This window comes from Giraffa tippelskirchi, chromosome 9 (genome assembly GCF_054371585.1).
Source record: "Giraffa tippelskirchi isolate mGirTip1 chromosome 9, T2T-mGirTip1v1.2.pri, whole genome shotgun sequence".
Lineage (NCBI taxonomy): Eukaryota > Metazoa > Chordata > Mammalia > Artiodactyla > Giraffidae > Giraffa > Giraffa tippelskirchi.
Window position 1 is genome coordinate 72,082,719 of NC_137283.1, and position 23,137 is coordinate 72,105,855.

The following is a 23,137-nucleotide window of genomic DNA, read 5'->3' on the forward strand; positions in this document are numbered from 1 at the left end:
CAAACAAGATCTCAATCCAAGGTTACTCTAGAAAGTTTGTCAGGTAGCATATGAAGATTAAATAAAACACAGAAGTTTTAGGAGGAAAAAATTCTTATGTGGTCAAAAGAATGGAACCTAAAGAAAAATTAAATGTGCATAGATTAGAACTATTTTAATTCTCATAACAACCCTATATTGAAATTATTACCATACAATTTCATAGATAAAGAAGTTGTTTTTCAGAGAAGTTAAAGCTACAAAGATAATAGTAGGCTCATTTTAAGTATAATAATGCATCTATTTTACTGAATGTCTTAATTCCCCTGAGAGAGATTTTAGAATAATACCCTACTTACTACTCAAATATACTACTAAAAAACAATGTTGAGTGGTAACTTCACTTTAATTCTAACTGTGATTTTTCCAAATTAGGGAGACATAAGTGCAAGACTCCATGAAATTAAAATAAAAAAACAAACAAACAGTATTTTGACATACTCTTTAAATATCCAAATAATTTTCATGAGACAAACTTAGTACTAAATTTCTTAGACATGATAGTAAATGAAGTTGATTCTCACAGAGGCTAATTATAGCTTCATAATTGATTATATTGGATTAAATTAATGCCACACAAACTCTATTGATTTTATATTCATTCAATCTGAAACATGGTGCAGAAACTAAAGGTAGGTTGTTGGGTTTTGTTGCTTTGTACAAGTAGAACTGGCCACAACAACTTTCAAGAGTTTCATAATTCCTGACACTAAATATAAATCTTCGACCTTCTTCAGAAAACAACTGTGCTCCCACAAGTAACCTGTTGGTTTTGAGTGGCAATCATTTGTTGAGGTGCATACATACAAAGAGCATCTTTTATGAATTTTTTGCATCACTCGTCCCTTCTGCCGGCCAAGGGTGGGTGGGGCGCATCCACCTGCGCTCAGGGATGCTGGATGCTTGCGGCCACGGTACTCACGTTGTTGGACCGCAGAGACACGCGGCCCCCACAGCGCGCGCAGAACTTGGTGCGGCAGTAGGAGCACAGGTGGCCACAGCCGTCCGCGAACTTGGTCTTGTGGCAAATCCCGCAGGTCGGAGCGTCATCCTTGTGCTCTCCCTGGTAGCGCCGCGCTTCTTCCCCTATTTTCCTCACTTGTTCTTTATAGCTTTCAAACTGTTGATGCAATCTCCTGGACAGAAGAGAAAATGGGCACAAACTAAGTAGATGAAGGAGATGGGAAAAAAAAACAAACACTTTTTCCTGGCAGAGGAGACATCTAATTACTTGAACTAAAGCAAAACATATTAGGCAACTTTCCTCAATAACGGGCTTCCCTGTGGCTCAGCTGGTAAAGAATCTGCCTGCAATGCGTGAGATCTGGGTTCGATCCCTGGGTTGGGAAGATCCCCTGGAGAAGGGAATGGCTACCCACTCCAGTATTCTGGCCTGGAGAATTCCACGGACTATATAGTCCATGGGGTCGCAAAGAGTTGGACACGACTGAGTAACTTTCACTTTTCACTTCCCCTCTAACCATACTATCAGAGGTAAGAAAAGTATTAGCTTGTATTTATTCCTTCAAGTGTTGCCTACTATTAATAGCATTGAACCATATATAAATTGACTCTAAATAATCACTATTTTCCCCAGCAGTGGAAATACCTGTATCCACTCATTGCCTCTGCTTCTTTGGCAGGCAGTTTTCAAAGTATTTTACTGGGACTCAACACTTTACAACAACAAGTATGTGTGTATACAACTGAGACAAAATTATGCCTTGTTCTTAGACCAACTCTACAGAATTTGCTTTGATATTTTGTCTTACTTTGTTTGAAATCTAATAGTGATTTGTTTTGTTGTTCTTATTTAGTTGCTAAGTTGTGTCTGACTCTTTTGTAACCCATGGACTGTGGCCCACCAGCTCCTCTGTCCTTGAGATTTCCCGGGCAATAATACTGAAGTGAGTTGCCTTTTTCTTCTCTAGGGGATTTTTGCCACCCAGGGATCCAACCCACGTCTCCTGCATTCTTTACCACTGAGCCACCTGGGAAGTCCCAAATACTGATTACTATTTTTAAGATGTTTGTCACAGTAAATTGAGTTCATGAAGTGTAATGCATGCTTGGGAGTTGACTATTTTAAACTACATGGCTAGGCAAGCTGTCTTCACTTCCATTCCTGGAGACTTTTGTTTGGCATCAAACATTTCACACAGTACACAGAGTATAACATTTATCTCTAGATATATATATACATATATATATATAAATTTATATATACACAAATATATATAATTATATTAATATATAATATATTGACAAGTATGTTTAATATATTAATATATATAATATATAGTATTATATATATATATATATATATATAAAATAGTTGAGCTTGTTTAGATCTGCTGCATCACCTTATGAGTTCTAAACCATACCTTGAAAATATTCAGATTTTTACATGCCCCAGTTTTACTGGCTCTCTTCCATCTTGTATGCATGAGGATCCCTATTCCTCTTTATTGATAACTACTGAAAGTGGGACAACTGAATTTGTTGAGGCAAAGCATTTCCCCAAGACAAAGAACGTTCACACCTAATGTGATTGAGGCTCCACAGCCTCCCCATCAGTCCAGACTCCTCTCTCTCTCAGACTGTTACAGACAGAAACAGAGCTTGGTGACATCCTGTAAATTCCCAGAGGAAGGATGCCTTTGTTTAGCAAATGAGAACTGAGAGCATTTCCCAGGCCTAACAGTCATTGTCTCTGACACCAGAAGAGAAACTCATGGGAAATGTCCGAGCAGATGCATCTGTGTATCTAAGCTTCTTTCTGGATGTGAGTTCTCCATGATCAGAGAAGACACATGCTATTGTTAACTAACGCAGTTTGTGTGATGCTCCACTTCTACAATGACCGTGGGGGTCTGGGACTCCCTGGAAACTGCATCAAATAAGTTAAGTACCAGCACTATATTGGTTGAAATACTAGGATTTTATTATATTTTCCTTTTAACATCAACAACTTTTAAGCAAAACTTTAATGATTATTTTAAAAATTCTGAAATCCCTTTCCTGCTTTGCCAATTGACACTTTTTCTACTTAATTTCCATAATTAAAGTAAACACAGTTGTACTAGCACATTAAGTAGTTTAGAATCTGAAACTTTCCTAGTTTAGAAGCCAGCAAATTTCAGCTCAGAGAAGGATATTATAATATTTGGTTTAATGAATATAAGAATATCTGATCAATATATTGAAGAGCAATTTGACCCATTCTAAAATGCTAGTCAGACAAGAAGTGCATGCATAAATATTTATTGTGAGAACCACCAAATCATAAATATGTATAATGCAAAGGAGAAAGCTGGGCTAGGAAAAAGCTTCTCTATGTATGATACAGAATATGATTTAGTTGGGTGTTGGCAAATTTTATGGTCTAAGGCCAGTTTGTAAATATTGTAAGATTTTGTGAGACAGGAAATTTCTCTTGAAAGTACTCAGTTCTACCGTTGTAGCAGGAGAGTGGCACACACAATACGTAAATAGTAAGCATGGCTGTGTTTCAATTAAACCTCTTTTTAAACTTTTTAACTTTTTTTTAAAAAAATGGTAACCCAGATTTAGCCAGCGCATCAGGTTGTCAACTTCTGACTTAGTGTCTGATTTATACTAAGGCATAACAGTTTGAAAATCAAAGATTTTCTGACTTTTAAAATTTCAAATACAGACCCCTAAATTGGTTAAGATGCCAGATTAAAAGGATGTGTGCTCATCTCCTCCTGAGAGAGCACCAAAATCGCAATAGCTTTGAACACCCATCAGCAGAAGAATGCCGCAACCCACCAAAAATGATACTCCACATCCAAAGACAAAGAAGAAGCTGCAACAAGATGGTAGGAAGGGCACAATCATGATAAAACCCAATCCCATACCTGCGAGATGGGTGACCCACAGACTGGAGAATAGTAATATCAACAGTTCTCTCACTGTTGTGACGGTTCTAAGCCCTGCATCAGGCTTCCCAGCCTGGGAATCCAGCACAGGGACTGGGAATCCCCCAGAAATCAGACTTTGAAGGCCAGAGGGATTTCACTTCCACAGGACTGGGGGAAACAGAGACTTCACTCTTGGAGGGCACAAACAAAATATTGCATGGACCAGGACCCAAGGGAAAGGAGCGGTGACCCCACAGGAGACTGAACCACATCTCCTTGGTCAGTGTTGGATGGTCTCCTGCAGAAATGTGGGTCAACAGGGACTTGCCACAGGGACAGGGTACTGGCAGCAGCAGTTCTGGAAGGAGCCCCTTGGTGGGAGCCCTCTTGGAAGCCACCATTGACCAATCACAGAGCCTGTAGATTCCAGGGCTGGGTTGCCTCAGGCCAAATAACTAACAGGAGGGGATCACAGCCACACCCATCAGAAGACAATTAGATTAAAGTTTTACTGGTCCCTGCCCACCAGAGCAAGACCCAGTTTTTCCCACTGCCAGTCCATCCCTTCAGGAAGCTTACACAAGCCTCCTAGCCTCACCCACCAGAGGGCAGACAGAAGATGCAAGAAAAACTACAATCATGCAGCTGCCAGAATTAAAACCACATCACAGAAAGTTAATCAAAAGGAAAAGGCAGAAGATTATGTCCCAAGTGAAGGGACAAGATAAAACCCCAGATAAATAACTAAATGAAGTGGAGATAGGAAGTCTTCCAGAAAAATAATTCAGAATAATGATAATGAAGATGATCCAGATCTCGGAAAATGAATGGAGAAGATGCAAGAAATGTTTACTGAAGACCTAGAAAAACTAAAGAACAAACAGAGGTGAGGAACACACTAGGAGGAATCACTAGCAGGATTCCTGGGGCAGAAGAACAGATAAGTGACCTGGAAGACAGACTGGTAGAAAATCGCTGCTGCAAAACAGAATTTATAAGAAAGAATAAAAAAAAGAAGACAGCCTAAGAGACCTCTGGGACAACATCAAATCCACCAACATTCAAATTATAGGGGTCCCAGAAGGAGAAGACAGAAAGAAAGGACCTGAGAAAATATTTGAAGAGATAATAGCTGAAAACTGCCCTAACATGGGGAAGGAAATAGTCAACAAGTCCAGGAAGTGCAGAGAGTCCCAGGCAGGATAAACCCAAGGAGGAGCACACAAGGACACACAGTAATCAAACTGACAAAAATTAAAGACAATGAGAAATATTAAAAGCAACAGGGAAAAAATGACAAATAACATACAAGGGGACTTCCATAAGGTTATCAGTTATTTCCTCAAAAGAACTCTACAAGCCAGAAGCGAATGGCATGACATGCTTAAAGTGATGAAAGGGAAGAACTTACAACCAAAAATACTCTACCCAGCAAGACTCTCATTCAGATTTGATGGAGAAATCAAAAACTTCAAGGACAAACAAAGGTTAGAATTCAATACCACCAAACCAGCTTTACAACAAATGCTAAAGGAACTTTTCTAGGCAAGAAACACAAGAGAAAGAAAAGATCTACAATTAATAAACACAAAAAAGTTAAGAAAATGGTAATAGAATCATACGTATCAATAATTACCGTAAGTATGAAAAATGAAAGCGAAAGTGTGAGTCACTCAGTCGTGTCCAACTTTTTTTGATCCCATGGACTGTAGTCCACCAGGCTCCTCTCTCCATAGAATTCTCCAGGCAAGAACACTGGAATGGGTTGCCATTTCCTTCTCCAGGGGATCTTCTCCACCCAGGGATCGAATCTGGGTCAGGCAGACTCTTTATCGACTGAGCCACCAGGTAAGCTTAAGTATAAATGGATTAAATACACCAACCAAAAACATAGACTGGCTGGGTGGATGAAAGCACATGCAGGTATACACTTCCACTTACCATATCACTCTACTTAATCACCCAAATTGTATGCAATTATTTTTCTATTGTTAGGGTAGTCTTGTTTCCATTATGGCTTGCAATTGTAAATATCTTTTTTTTGGGCTGGTGGTCTAGCTATTGACTGTGAAAACTGATAAACATCTTTCACTATTGTGATTATGTAACTATTACTCATTTTAATAGCATTGTATCATGATTGGTCAACAGAAAATAATAGAATTCAATATAACTAAAGCTACCATTTAATAGCTTTAGTAGAAAAACATGTAATCACTGTTTAAACACAGATACACATTAAAAATACCTAGGAAATTTTTTAAAAATACAAATGTCCAGGTTTGGTTTTGTTTTTGTCTAAAGTTCTAGATGTGATTCTAATGAGCAGCCATCTTTAAAAACAACTGCATTGTATGATGATGTTTTACTTAAATTTAGCTTAACTTTTTCTATTTCATATTCTGTGCTCCCATTCCATTTAGTTTATGTTCCTCAATTTGTCCATCCTTTTTGTTGTTGTTCTTTCACAAGAAGAACAAGTATATTAAGTATAATAGGAAAACTTGTGTGTGTATTTAGTATTTATAATATATACTTTAGAAAACATAAACTACTGCTTAGCTAAAAATTTTATGACATTTTGGTTTTATATGTTGACTAAATATGAATAGAATGCTAGATTTCTAATTTACACTCACTTAAAACACTGATATAGTTCCATTTATTCTGGCATCTAGTATTACTGCTAAAACTCTAGAAAGCTTATTATTTCAGTGATTCTAAAAATAATTTGAATGAGGCTTGAAACTTCTAATCAAATTCTGAGAAAGAAATACTATGTTTTAAAAAACAGGAAATTAACATGCGATATAGTATTGTTAAATATAGATTTTTTTTTCAAATTTTGCAAAATTTTATGCTAGTATCCATTATTTGTTTTCATACTTTATTCAAGATTTCACATTTTATTTAGCTGTGTTGAGCAGCTTCAGCTGCATATAACAAATTCTGATGAATTATTTTTTCATTTTTATTCTGTTATATATATTTTCTAATTTTCTTTGTTATGGCTTCTAAGATACACTCATTATTTAATATTGGACTTTTAATTTCCAAATACATGGAGTTTTTAAAGTATCTTTGGTATTAATTTCTCCTTTAAATGCTTTCTTATCTGCAATCACTCTCTGTGTTTTCTCAGTTTTCTAACTTGGTTGAGGCTTCTGATGGCTAAGTCAAAGATCTCTGTTGGTAAATATCACACCACACTTGTCTTCAAATATCTATTGATACTGATATATTGATTTCTAGCATAATTCCACATTGATAAGAGAACAGATGCTATGATTTCAATACCTTTAGACTATGAAATTTTTGCAGCTTGTTTTATGTCCCCATATATATTCTAGTATCTCTTTTTTTATAGTCTATGGGGACTTGAATAGAATCTGTATTCTGCTGCTGTATGAAAATTGTATACATTTAATCATGTTGAATTGGTTCATGGTGTTTTCAGGTCCAATATATCCTACATTTTTGTATATTCATTCTATTAATTTTTGAAAGTTTGACATTGAAACTCCAACTGAAAATCTTACTTTACCTAAAAATAATTGTAATTCATAGTGGAACTATATGTAACTTTGTTCTGTATTTTCCAAGTCTCCTGTAAATTATGAAAGTATGTGTTATCATATTTTCATAATTTAAAAAAATAAAAAATAATTTAAAATATAAGTAAATTAAAAAAATTCAAACACAGGACCTTTTATCTGTCCTATTGGGTGGGTCCAATAAAAAATGGATCTGTTTCAAGGAAGCTTTGTGAAATATATTTGTGCAGAGCACTGACCACTGAAATGAAAACTCCTCTACTGCAATTTCATAGCATTTCCTTTGGTCCCTCAAAAACTACTTCATACTATTTCTAACATATATTACTAGTGTTTCTGGACATGATACATGTCTTCTACCAAATGGTAAATGGTTTAGAAATGCAGTTTAGTCAGATAGTAAAAGCATACATCTTACAAATGAAAATGTCACATATACTTATATATATACATATATATGTATATATATGTATATATATATATTTCATTTTGAGAAAAAAAGCAAAACTCACAATTAATATAGAAGTTTATACTGAAGACTAAATATCCATCAAATACTTACTACCACAAAATGCTAGAGATGCTGGATAAAATATTTAAAGGAATAACTTTATGTTTAAACATATGTTTGAGCTTAGCAGATACAATGGAGATCCTCAAATGAGAAGCATGAAATAGGAGCAGTAATTCAGATATAAAATAGCTCTGAAACCAATGGCTTCCCTGGAAACAAAGACAGAGGCTCTGTGACCAAGAACTTCAGTTTTAACTTTTGTACATGTAACTGAAAATAGCCTAGATGGGTTATTAAGAAGCAAAGACATCACTTTGCTGATAAAGGTCCATATAGTCAAAGCTGTGGTCTTTGCAGTAGTCATGAACAGAAGTGAGAGTTGGACCATAAAGAAAGCTGGGCGCCATAAAGAAAGCTTGATGCCTTCGAATGGTGGTGCTGGATAAGACTCCTGAGAGCCCCTTGGACTGCAAGGAGATCAAACCAGTCAATCCTAAGGGAAATCAACCTTGAATACTCATTGGAAGGACTGATGCTGAAGTTGAAGCTCCAATATTTTGGCCACCCGATGCGCAGAGCCAGCTCATTGGAAAAGACACTGATGCTGGGTAAGATTGAAGGCAGGAGGAGAAGGGGATGACATAGCATCCCCTATGAGATGGTTTGATAGCATCACTGATTCAATGGACATGATATTTGCCAAACTCTGGGAGATAGTGAGGGACAGGGAGGCCTGTTGTTCTGCAGTTCATGGGGTCTCAAAAAATCGAACACGACTTAGTGACTGAACGACAATGACTGAAAATAAAATTTTAGTTAGGTAGCCACCAAAAATAATTGAAGTAGAATGTATAATATTCAAACTGGGAGAGGGTAAAACAGGGAATGAGAAAAAAGTCAATACAAGGAAGATAAGAATTGAAGCAAACAAACACAGAATCCAGAATACAGCAAGTGATAGTAGAGACAATTCAGCCTATCAAGAGTCTCAGTAATTGCAGACTACAGCATTATTAAAAGTTCACAATATTAGATTTCAAAAATTCAGCTAAATGAATTCTAGATAAGAAACACTCAAACTATAAAACAAAAGCACAAAATGTTTTAAATAAAAGTATGGAAAAATAAATGTAAGTCAAAAAGCGTTACTTAAGATAGTGTTCATTTCATGTTGTATGTGATAATTCTAAACTTCTCTGCACATAACATATACAACCAAAAACTGATAAAACTAACAGGACAGAGAAGTCTACCATCACAGTAGAATATTTTTACACAGCTCTGTCTATGTAGTTGACAGATCAAAAATAAACAGTGACAGGGGAGGTTTGAACAAGTTTATATGTGTATATGTATACATGTGTCCAGTAAAGTAAATTTGTTTTAACTTGTTGAGTGCAGTAAATATATTGAAGAAATACATATTTTTTCAAGGAGATATAAAATTTTTCCAAATCTGGACCCCAAAACTAAATGGAAAGTAAATGGTTATTTCTTAAGCAGCATAGCAAATTCATGATGTATGTTTTGTTCTTTTTCTTTATGTTCTACATATGTATAACATAATACTCCTGTAGGTGTGGAATATTTTATGTTAAAAAGAAAGAAAATTTATATCTCATTAGGTATCACTGGCTAACAAATGAGTGCTGCTAAAGAATTTAAAAAGTGAATGTATTCGAGAGCATTAAAATCTACAAAAGAACTTACCATGTACGGAATATAATTTTAAGAAGAAATGCATATATTTAACCACATAATGACTTTTTATGAAGTATACAGTATTATTCCTGTTTTATTGATGAGGAAACTAATTTTTGTTTGGAACTTTGCTTTTATTTTCTGCCTGAATATATCTTTCTAAATCTGCATGCTTTAGTAAAAGAATTAAAATAGAACATTCTCTAATACCATATAAAAAATAAACTCAAAATGGTTTAGTGATTTAAGACCAGATACTATAAAAATCAGAGGAAAACTTAGGCAGATACTCTTTGATATAAATCAAAGCAGTAATATTTTTTTTTTGGATCCATCTCTCAAAGTGAAGGAAATAAAAGCAAAAAGAAGCAAATGAGATCTAATGAAACTTAAAAGCTTCTGCATGACAAAGGAAACCTTGAATAAAATGAAAAGACAACCTATTAATTGGGAGAAAATATTTCGAAATCATATAATTATTAAAGGGTTAATATCCAATATATATAAACAGCTCACAGAGCTCAACATCAAACAAACAACCAACCCAATGAAAGAAAGGGCAGAACTGAATAGACATTTTTCCAAAGCAGACATTCAGGTGACTAACAGGCACATGAAAAGATGCTCCACATGGCTAATCATCAGGGAAATGTAAATCAAAACCACAATGAGCTATCACCTCATATCTGTCAGAATGGCAACTATCAAAAAGAACACAGATAAAAAGTACTGGTAAGGATATGGAGAAAAGAGAACCCCTGTACATTTTTTGTGGGAATGTAAATTGGTGCAGACACTGTGGAAAACATTATGGAAGTTTCTAAAAATAAATAAATAAAAATAGAGCTACCCATGGTCTGCCAATCCCACTTCTGGGCATATATCTGAAAAAAAAATACTAATTTTAAAGATACATGCACCCTGATGTTCATAACAGCACTGTTTACAATAGCCAAGACACAGAAGCAACCTACATATCCATCATTGGAGGACTAAAGAAGATGTGGCATATATATATATATTTATATAATGGAATATTACTCAGTCATAAAAAGAATGAAAAGTCGCCATTTGCTGAAACATGGATGGACCTGGAGTATATTATGCTAAGTGAAATGCGTCACACAGGAGATTTCTTGGCAGTCCAGTGGGTAAGACTTGATGCTTTCATAGCCAGGGCCCCAGTTCAATCCCTGGTCAGGGAACTAAGGTCTTTTAAGCCAAGTGGTGGGACCAAAAAATAAATAAAAATAAAAAATCAGACAGATAAAGACAAATATTGTATGATTATCTCTTATATGTAGAATCTAAGAAATACATCATTCTAGTCAATATGACATAAAAGAAGCAGACTCACAGATATAGAGAAAAAGCGAGCATTTACCAGTTTGGGGGGAAGGATGGGGCAGGCGAGTGGGAGGCACAAACTGTTGGGTGTAAGATGGACTACAGGTGTGTATTGTACCATGTGGGGAATATAGCCTATATTGTAATATCTGTAAATGCAGTGTAAACTTTAAAATTGTATAAAAACAAAAAATTAAAAATAAATACATGAATAATGACATATTTCAGATTTTACATTGAGCTTACACAAAACATGAGAATAAATGTGATCCAACTTTCAAATGAAAGCATTTCTGGCCTCAGGAAAGTGTTCACCGGGAGTGAATGTCCACTTTTGATCATTACTAATTGAAAGTACATGAACAAAGCTGACTATGGAAAAGCAAAAGCTATGCCGATAAGCTCAGCTGCAACATTTCTACAGAGTCTATACTCCTGCTCAATTATGCTTCCACTCACTTCTCAGCTCCTTTATGGTATTTATTCTCCAAATTACTTCAAGTGACTGTGTCCTTCTATAAAACTCAAAATGCTATTTTTGTGACTTGGGAACTCAATGCTGGTCTCCTAAGTGCTGGGTGGCTTTGGTAGACCCCACAGTCTAAGTCACACTAGCACTTAGGAGACTAGCACTGAGTTTCCAAGAGGCCCAGAGACCACAGCAAAGGGTCGGCAAGATGAGGCTTCTTAATTGCAGTCTGAGGGTGAGGTCTCCAGGTTCATACTTTCTCCATGGGATGCCTTAGAGAGGCATTCCCTTCCAGTCTTGCCAAAAGTGAGGAAAATTTCAGCCCACAGAGTAGTTTCTACGGAAAAGAGCCAGCAGGGAACAGAGCTCTTCTCCCAGAAGGATGTACCCTGTGCCTCACCCCACAGGCATCACTCCAGCCCCTACCAGGACTCATACCCTCCTGGATGCCAAGTCTTGGTGGCAAGTACGCATCTGAACCCTCTTCTCACATGCATTTAAAATTCCTTCTTGGTTTCAGCAATAGGCCCTGTTTATACAACTGGCTTGTACACCATCACAGAGAGTAGAACCAAAGAAGAAAGATCCTGCTGTTTCTCAGCACAGAACTCAGGCCACATCTTCACGTCTCTTTCTTCCTGGGCTTCTTCCTCTACTTACAGATAGGACTCCCTTATTGTGCCCTGAAAGAGAAAGCCCCAACCAAGAACTCATCAACCTCTCCAAGTTATTTCCTAGAGGACTCCTTGTTCTTGCTGGTAGAAATTATAAAAGGAAAGCAGGAGGGGAGAGGTTGTAAAGAGTCGGACATGACTGAGCGACTGAACTGAACAAGGGAGGGGACAGGCAGAATTTCGACTTCTTCGAAATCTCCTTATTCCATAACCCTCTGAAATGCTCTAGGAAACTCTCTCTCACAAACCAACCTCAATGCCCTTCTCTTCCCCTCATGCCACTCACACCGCTCACTGTCAAGATGCTGTCCTCGTATGCTGCTAGGATCAGGATACTGGGAATGGAGCTGTAAACAATATATTTATTTTTTGTATCTAACATTGTAATGCTTTAATCCATATCAAATATGTGACAGTATTCTATTATGAATAATACATGGAAATTCATATTTGATTATATGGTATTTCAGTACAGGCAGGAACACAAATGTAGAATCTTTTGTGAAATTTATTTGTACTTTTCACTTTTAAAATTAACACAGTATTCTTACTGATTAGCAAGACTGACAAAATATATGATCACAGATCTCTGATTTAAATTTTCTGGGAAGGAAGTAGAGAGTATTCTAAAATATGCAACGCTATCAGAAGAAAAGCATTGATAGAAACCTTGACTTTCTCCTTGGATGTAATTTTTCCATTGTTTCACTATGTCATAATCATTGCATCATTTTATTATCTCTGCATTCAATTCAAGAAACTCCAAGATTTCATTTATAAACAAACTGTTTTGATGAGTAATGACACAGATTTGAAGGAAATAATGACGAATGCCTAAAAAACTAAATATTATTCTTTGTACATCTAAAATGTAAATACCATCCTATAATGCAAAATAAATTATTTAAATAGGAAGTTATTAATAACATCCTTACCAATTAATGCATGTATGTTGATCCCTTACTATAAATAACTGGAGATGCTGGTGATGGTGGGATGAAGAGGGACCTTTGTAGTCAGCATGGTGCCTGATTTACTTCTTTTGTTCCTTCCTCCAACCCCAAAGTCATCAGAAGCTAGAAGATCACAATCCCTCCTTTCTTCCTGTCTTTGCTTTGCAAAGTCTAGGCTAGATTTTCCTGGAGTAAGAGGAGACGGGAACCAGAGCTTTGAAGTTTTAAAAACCAAGGTTGTAGGTCCTGAAGAAAGGTGAGAGCAGTTTGCATGTAGCTCCCGAGACGGAGAACCGTTTTGGAACATATGTGAGGCAGGAAGGCAGGGGTACTGAGAACAGCAAGCATGGTCTTTGTTTCCGTCCAAACCTTGGCCCAGAACACATACCACAGGGCACCCGCAAGGACCTGTGCAAGTTGTGACAGGGCAGATACACTCAGGAGAGTTCCTCTGAGAATACTGGATTGGTTAGGTGTCTCCAGAAGACCTGGGGGATGTCCAGGAGGGAGCCCCAGCAGTGACTGAAATTAAACATCTGCTATCCTGATATGCTGAAGGCTTGCTTCAGAAATTTTTGACAGCAAACTCACACGAATCTCAACTCTAAAGAACATTCTTTGTGCTTTACTCCAAGTAATGTTCCTTATACTTAGGAAGTAAGTTATATGTAAACATAAATTAGCAGTTTATGGCAACGTATACCAAGTGACAAAGAATGCAAATAAATTGTTCAGTAGAGAGTAATAATTGTGGGTGAAATGATCAGGGAGATTTATTTGGCTTAGCTGGTCAAAAATATTTTCTTAGATGATTTAGAACTTGGACTATTCTCCGAAATAATAAAAATCTGGCTCATGGTGGAGTTATTAGAAATACTTTCATAAAGAAATAAGAAAGCATGCTAAGATAATAATAAAATAATCATGAATGTTCCCAAATGTCTCAGAAATGGAGTTTAAATCAAATCACGTTTTAGATTCTCTGTGTATCAGCAAACAAGCATGCAGGTGTGTATGTTCTAGTCAACGACAATCCCAATCACCCTACACAACTGACCATGAAGTCAAAACACAGGTGCAGTTAAGAATGGTTTCTTGACCCCAAAATGCAACTGTCCAGTTTTTCATGAAACTGTCTCTTTGATTCTACCCTGTAACAGAGGGGCAGTAAACTTCCACTACATTTCAGTGGTGACTGATTTTTTCTTTTAAATGATGCTTGGAAGTAATGGTCCCTGTATGAGAGTTGATTTGAAAATATTGAAAATAACAAACATCACAAAAAGTCTTTTAAACAAAAAGGTTAGGTAATAGAATTTGGTGCTACAAAAATTGTCAAAAGGGGGAAAGAAGCAGTTCTTGGCCTGATCTCCAAGGATGATCCCCAAACTAAAGCACAATTCCAGCTACTAAAAGTTCCTCAGCCAGGAAGCTGTGGAATCCAAAAGTCACTGTGCAAAGGGTTCATGCTGGAGCCCCAACTCCTCAGCTGAGGTGCTCTGGTCCGGGTGCCACCCCAGAGCCACACAGAGCCACCCAGCCTCAAAGAGTCAGACACAACCGAGCGACTAAGCACTGAGCACAGCCCCCCGAGGAACTCTCATACACATACATGCAGCTGTCTGTCCAGCCCATTTCCTCTAGTAAACAAGCTGCAAGAATGGCAAATCAAGGTGAGACTCAGACTCAGGTACAAGACACATACAATCAGATAAACACACATACAGCCTTGCTTCTGTGGACATGAGATGCACAGCCCAAACCTACCACCTGTAATGAAGACGCCCTATCCTTAGCCTGGATTGTTTCATCAACTTTTTAGTGAGGCTCTGGCCAATAGGTTCCCTCACTTGGTTCACCTTTCACACTGTTTGAATGATCGCCCTTAAAAAATTGAACCAATTACATCAATTAGCAGCTGAACTATCATTTCTAAGATAGTCCATTTCCCACCTGAAGATCTGAGGTGATTCTCCCTCCTTCCCACTATCTACTTACTATCAGTGCTTTCACAAACGCTTCTCATACATCTTACACCTGCCCTTGCACCAGGCTTTCTCCCTAGTTACAAAACACAGTAGAATCTTACAAACAGCAATTCAACAAACATTTACTGAGCTACAACTGTACAATAGGTGTTGCTTGCCTCCCTTGGGGGTACAAAAAGAACAATGCAAAACAACATAAGAAGATATAAGTTTCACTTATTTTATTACTTTATTTAAGGCTTTTGATAAATATCAGAAAATGGGTCTTTTCTGTTGTACATGGAAATCATCCTCCCTACATTAGAGATTACTATTTTCTTTTTAATCTTCAAAGCCTAACGTACACTGTTGGTGGGAATGTAAGTCGTTGCAGCCAGTGTGGAAAACAGTATGGAGCTTTCTCAGAAAACTAGAAATAGAACTATCACATGATCTAGCAATCCCACTCCTGGGTATACATATTGGAAAAATACAAAACCACTAATTTGAAAAGGTACATGTACCCCAATGCTCATAACAGCACTATTTACAATAGCCAAAATATGGAGGTAACCTAAATATCTATCAACAGATGAATGGGCAAAAACAAGTGATATGTAATATATCACTTTTAATCTATCCATATTTATCTAATGTAATATTAAGTATGAAAAAGAATGAAATTCCGTCATTTTCAACAAAGTAGATGGACCTAGAGAGAATTATGCTTAGTGAAATGTCAGAGGGAGAGAAACACTGTATGATATCACTGATATTTGGAATCTGAAACATAAAACAATAAATGAATATTAAAAAACCAGAAGCAGATTCACAGATATAGAGAACAAACTAGTGGCTACCATGGGGAGAGAGATGTGGGAAGAGGCAAGATAGGGATGGGGATGAAGAGGTACAAATGCTAAGTATAAAGTAAATATCCTGCAAGGATATATTGTGCAGCACAGACAAATACAGCCAGTATTTTATAGTAACTTGAAATGGAGTATAATCTATAAAAATGTTGAATCACTACACTGTTCCCCTGGATTATAGTATGGGTTTAGTCGCTAAGTCGTGTCCAACCCTTGTGACCTCATGAACTGTGTTCATGAGATTTTTCCAGGTAAGAACACTGGATGGGTTGCCATTTTCTTCTTCAGGGGATCTTCCCGACCCAGGGATCGAACCCTGGTCTCCTACATTGCAGGCAGTTTCTTTACTGACTGAGCTACCTATAAATAAACATAATAAATAAATCAACTATACTTCAGTTAAAAGAAGACATCATGCTGAAATCTGAAAAAAAAATGTAATGCAATTTGATCATAAAAATAAAACAATTTATTAAAAAAATGTAAATTTCTAGGCTCTAGTCACAAAATTAAGAAAGGTTTATGATTTGCTATTATTGTTGATTAAATTAAGTAGTTTTTGTTACTTAGAGGAACAATTAGTCTTAGTTAAAATGTGCAAATGTATTTTTGCAATGTTTTCAGATTATATAAAACATATATAGTGTAACAAGTTGTTTGCAGGTGTTTAGCATATATATATACACATATATACACCTATATATATATATATATATATAATATTCTTCAGAAGGAAATGATTGCAATTGCAAATTCATATAATTCACGTGAGATCACTTCTGCAGCAGTGTATTTTCCTTGCAGCTTTGAACTGTCTTTTGCAACCTGAACCCTTACCAAGTATTATAAACCTTTAATTCTCAATGTTTGTTAATCTATGTTTACTTAGGTTAATTTTTCACTGGTATGTAGGAATACAATATGCTCTTTCTCTATATGACCATGTTAGCTTTCTTTTGACACAAGTTTGAACTATTCTACATTTCATCTTTGTTTTCTACTTAGTAGTTCTTGACATTTAAGAATTGTACAAATTGTACAAATCTGAACCAAGGCCCTTGTTTCTTTGCTAGGACTTGGGGTTCACAACTTTGGAGTCATTTGAACCCCATTATCAGAGTGGGAAAAGATGAAGAAAAGATTCCAAAACTTACTTTAAATGCAAATATTTATGAAAATAGAGACACAGGAGGGACTTTGAAGATCTCTGGGGATAAGCTTCTCATTATAAAATGGGAAAATCTAGGCAAGGTCCTGAAACTGGTTTGTGATAATTAGGCCCAGTATTTCCACTACATCTTCCTGTCTTTGGAATCTCATCTGAATATGGTTGAAGGAATGGAAAATTACCAATCTATGAGGGGTGTTCCCAAGTGTTCTCAAACATAACATCAAAATTATCCAAGGGGCTTATTAAAATGCACCTTAACCTCGGGTGTTTCTGAGTCAGTAGGTGTGGGGTGCATCCCAGGAACCTGCCTTTTTGATAGTCAACCCGGGTGATCCTGGTGTAGGTTATCTGAGGATTGTAATACAGTAGAGATCCTACATTAAGGTTAAATAAGAAAATGAAGGCATTTTTCATATATCTTTCATATCACTTGTTAAAATAATCTTCATCACATTATTAAATTTCAATTATAAACGCAAAATGTGGGGTATGGCCTGTGCGAAGTTATGCTGAAAATGTAAATATTGTGTTATCTAATTTAATGTGACGTCCACCGTTGTTTAAAGCTTAACATTTTTATGAATAACAGATATATACACATTAGGATTCATAGATTTTAAAAATAATCATAGTAGAGGTTGTGGGGAGGGACGGATGAATAGGCAAAGCAGAGAGGACTTTTGGGGCAGTCAAACTACTTTGCATATTATAAAGATGGATAGGTCCAAACCACAGGAGGTACCACATCAAAGGTGAATCCTAAGGTAAACTATGGACTCCGGATGTTACTGATTTGTCACTGAAAGTTATCAGTTGTAACAAAAGCACCCGGTTGGGGGGTGCATGTGTCGGGGCAGAGAGTACTCGGGAAATCTCTGCACCTTCCCCTCAGATTCGTTGTCAACATAGAATTTCTCTAAAATAATAAAATCTAAAAATATTAACAGAGGCTAACAGAGTTCTGCCAAGAGAACGCACTGGTCATAGCAAACACCCTCTTCCAACAACGCAAGAGAAGACTCTACACATGGACATCAGCAGATGGTCAACACCATATCAGATTGACTATATTCTTTCAGCAAAAGATGGACACGCTCTATACAGTCAGACTGGGAGCAGACTGTGGCTCAGATCGTGAACTCCTTATCGCCAAATTCAGACTTAAATTGAAGAAAGTAGGGAAAACCACTAGACCATTCAGGTATGACCTAAATCAAATCCCATATGACTATACAGAAGAAGTGACAAATAAATTCAAGGGATTATATATGATAGAGTGCCTGAAGAACTGTGGACAGAGGTTTGTGACATTGTACAGGAGGCACTGATCAAGACCATTTCCAAGAAAAAGAAATGCAAAAAGGCAAAATGGCTATCTGGGGAGGGCTTACAAATATCTATGAAAAGAAGAGAAGAGAAAGGCAAAGGAAAAGAGGAAAGATATACCCATTTGAATGCAGAGTTCCAAAGAATAGCAATGAGAGATAAGAAACCCTTCCTCAGTGATCAATGCAAAGAAATAGAGGAAAACAATAGAATGGGAAAGACTAGAGATCTCTTCAAGAAAATGTTCCCTCTTCAAGGGAATATTTCATGCAAAGATGGGCACAATAAAGGACAGAAATGGTATGGATCTAACAGAAGCAGAAGATATTAAGAAGAGGTGGCAAGAATATACAGAAGAACTATACAAAAAAGATCTTCATGACTCAGATAATCATGATGATGTGATCACTCATCTAGAGCCGGACATCCTGGAATGCGAAGTCAAGTGGGCCTTAGGAGGCATCACTATGAACAAAGCTAGTGGAGGTGATGGAAATCCAGTTGAGCTATTTCAAATCCTGAAAGATGATGCTGTGAAAGTGCTGCACTCAATATGCCAGCAAATCTGGAAAACTTATCAGTGGCCACAGGACTGGAAAAGTCAGTTTTCATTCCTACTCCTAAGAAAAGCAATGTCAAAGAACGTTCAAACTACCACACAATTGCACTCATCTGACACACTAGCAATGTAATGCCCAAAATTCTCCAAGCCCCGCTTCAACAGTACGTGAACAGTGAACTTCCAGATAGATGTTCAAGCTGGACTTAGAAAAGGCAGAGGAACCAGAGATCAAATTGCCAACATCTGCTGTATCATCGAAAAAGTAAGAGAAACACATCTACTTCTGCTTTATTGACTATGCCAAAGCCTTTGACTGTGTGGATCATAACAAACTACGGAAAATTCTTCAAGAGGTGGGAATACCAGACCACCTTACCCGCCTCCTAAGAAATCTGTATGCAGATCAAGAAGCAACAGTTAGAACTGGACATGGAACAACAGACTGGTTCCAAATAAGGAAAGGAGTACGTCAAGGCTGTATATTGTTACCCTGCTTATTAAACTTATATGCAGAGTACATCATGAGAAACACTGGGCTGGATGAAGCACAAGCTGGAATCAAGATTGCTGGGAGAAATATCAATAACCTCAGATATACAGATGACACCACCCTTATGGCAGAAAGAGAAGAGGAACTAAAGATCCTCTTGATGACAGTGAAAGAGGAGAGAGAAAAAATGGCTTAAAGCTTAACATTCAGAAAACTAAGATCATGCATTCAGTCCCATTACTTCATAGCAAATAGATGGGGAAACAATGGAAACAGTGTCAGATTTTATTTTTCTGGGCTCCAAAATCAGTGCAGATGATGACTGCAGCCATGAAATTAGAAGATGCTTGTTTCTTGAAAGAAAAGCTACGACCAAACTAGACAGCTTATTAAAAAGCAGAGACATTACTTTGCCTCCTATGGTCCGTCTAGTCAAGGCTATGGTTTTTCCAGTAGTCATGTATGGATGTGAGAGTTGGACTATAAAGAAAGCTGAGCTGCAGCTGTGGTGTTGGAGAAGACTCTTGAGAGTCCCTTGGACAGCAAGGAGATCAAACCAGTCCATCCTAAAGGAAATCAGTCCTGAATATTCATTTGAAGGACTGATCTTGAAGCTGAAACTCCAATATTTTGGCCACCTGATGTGAAGAACTGACTCATTTGAAAAGACCCTGATGCTGGGAAAGATTGAAGGCAGGAGGAGAAAGGGACAACAGAGGATAAGATGGTTGGATGGCATCGCTGACTCGATGGACTTGAGTTTGAATAAACTCCAGGAGTTGGTGATGGACAGGGAGGCCTGTCATGCTGCAGTCCATGGGGTTGCAAAGAGTCTGACATGACCGAGCAACTGAACTGACCTTGAAAAAATATTAAAGTCTGTAAAAAAAAAAAACTTTACTGTCTGAGAAATATTGCAATAGCAATGTTATTATATATAAAATGTATTTATAATACATTAATATAAATATAATACTATGCATATTCTCATCATTTCAGTAATTCAAAATTATACCCCAGATATTATTGAATAATTCCCTGATAGCTCCGTTGGTAAAGAATCCACCTGCAATGCAGGAGAACCCCATTCCATTCTGGGTCGGGAAGAAAGGCTGGAGCAGGGGCAGGCTACCCACTCCACTATTCTTGGGCTTCCCTTGTGGCTCAGCTGGTAAAGAATCTGCCTGCAATGTGGGAGACCTGGGCATGATCACTGGGTTGGTAAGATCCCCTGGAGAAGGGAAAGGCTACCTACTCCAATATTCTGGCCTGGAGAATTCCATGGCTTATATAGTCCATGGGGTGGTGAAGAGTCGGACACTACTGAGCGACTTTCAGTTTCAAATGAATTACTCTAGGTGAAAAGACCATTTTTCAGTTTGTGGTTAGGACTATATTTAGTCTTGAAAATGAGCATGCTCAGTCGTGCAGTCGTGTTTGACTCTTTGCGACTGCATGGACTGCAGGCCGCCAGGCTCCTCTGTCCACAGGATTCTCCAGGCAAGAATACTGGAGTTGGATTGGCTTTCCCTTCTCCAGGGGATCTTCCTGACCCAGGGATCGAACCCACGTCTCCCGCATTGCAGGCCGGTTCTTTATCAATTGAGCCTCAAGGGAAGCCCTATACTTTTTACTTATTGTCAATGTCCAGCAGATGGCGCTAAAGATTCTTCCTTTCATATAGAATTCTTAGTAATTGAAACTGCTTTTCTTGAAAGTACCTAATATGTTCAATCAAACCAGACCAATCAGCAGGAGGTGTAACTTATTAGAAAAATGTGTTTTCAGAGGCAGCTGAAAAAGAATAAAAGAGAAATGTACAAAGTGGGGCAGTTTCTGCTCTTGTTTTGGAGGACCTCTTTCTACATGCCCTGATAGAAATTATGTATTAAGAATTCGGTCGTTTATTTTTGTTTGTTTTTTGTTTGGTTTGGATTGGCAGAGAACTCTTAAAGATGTAGCTCATCCAATCAGCATCCCACGGGGCTCTGAAAGCACAGAGAAATGACACTTAGGAGAAGTAAGAGCAGAGGTGATGATTAGCTGCGAGTGTTTCATAGTCTGTTCTTTCAGTCAAGCATTTGTTTTTAATTTACCAGAGGAGGCCACTCCTGAGTGAGCATTAAGCGAGCATCTCAGGACACAGAGGCCCTCCTCACACACTTCTCAATTTTTGTTCCACTTCATCTCCCAAGAAACACTCTCCCTGGGCACCTGCAGGTTGAAGCCCTGCCTGTGTAGAAACTGTGTCTTAGATCCTAGAACTATTGATTCCAAATGATTGGATATCATTACTGCTTCTAACACTTAAGATGCACCAGAGGCCTAAACCTGAAAATCGGCCCAAGAAGGGATCATTTTAATACTTTGAGGAACAGGTTATTCATTACAGCACAGCCCAAGAGAAGAAAGTCAAGTGAGAGGAGGAAGAGAAAACATAAAGTATCATAAAGTTAACTAGGAAGGAATTTAGTTTTTTGAAGAAAATGATCTAATAGGTAATGTTGGTGCCATCTATGTGATAAAAAATATAATTGATCAATATTAAATTCCATTCCATGTGGAGTTCTCTGTCTGTATCATGCCATTTGCTGCTAATCCATCTGAGACAGAAAGGCCAAACTACATGTGGGAACCATGTAGAAGAAGGTTGTGTCCACACTTATGATAAAGTCAATGTGCTGAGCAACTCACTCATGCCTCCATCTCCTGGAAGGCACACCGCCATCAGCCTTGCCTTTGCTGCATCTTGACCATCTTCACCAGACTGGCTATGTTTTACTAGTGTACAGAAGCGAAAGATAAACCAACTTCAGTCCACAACTGGATGCTCTTCAGATTCAATATAACGGTTGAAGGACAAATCTAGGGTAGCCTGCTCAGGGTCAAATCTAGTTCTGTTTCTTAGCTTCTGATCATGACTGTGTATGTGCTTAGTCATGTCCAGCTCTTTGCACCGCTATGGACTGCAGCCTGCCGGGCTCCTCTGTCCATGGAATTTTCCAGGCAAGATTACTTGAGTGGGTTGCCATTTCCTACTCCAGTGGATCTTCCTGTCCCGGGGTTTTGAGGCTGAGTCTCTTGCTTCTCCTTTATGGCAGACAGATTCTTTACCACTAGCGCCACCTGGGAAGCCCAACAAAGAACTTACATAACCTCTCTATTGCTTAGTTTTCTCACGAATGAACTGGTGATAATAGTGGCAACCTGACTCGACCCTGGGGAGTGTTAGCTGAGTTCCTCCAGTTAAAGTGCTGAGCTTGGCATAGCAGGTGGCGTGAGGTCAGCAAACGTTAACTGAGCTCATATTATTACTGAGCTCTTATTACTACTCATAGTATTACTGAGCTCATTTTATTACCTGTAGACACAGATCATATACGAGAGAAGAAAGGACCTCACACTGAAGTTTTGGGGAAGCAGCTATTCCTGCAGGATTTCCTGGCATGTAGGAACCACTGTGAGTGACTCAAGATCATCTATCAATAGACCCAGGAATAAGGGACAAAAAGGACATCTTATAAGACAAAAGTTAGAGAGAAAGGCAAACCTACTACTATAACTTGTTTTGTGAAAAGTCCAGGAGATTCAGCCACTGGGAAATGCACAGAATT

General features: G+C 37.7%; 1 protein-coding gene across 1 annotated transcript in view; it reads right to left on the minus strand.

Moving 5' to 3' along the window:
- The window catches only part of RIMS1 (regulating synaptic membrane exocytosis 1), a 599,905-nt gene that overhangs the window by 345,974 nt on the left and 230,794 nt on the right, over window positions 1–23,137 (minus strand). Inside the window, exon 4 of the mRNA XM_081526161.1 lies at window positions 962–1,175. Within this exon, the coding sequence (XP_081382287.1) occupies window positions 962–1,175 (214 nt within the window). The remainder of the gene's footprint in view (window positions 1–961; window positions 1,176–23,137) is intronic.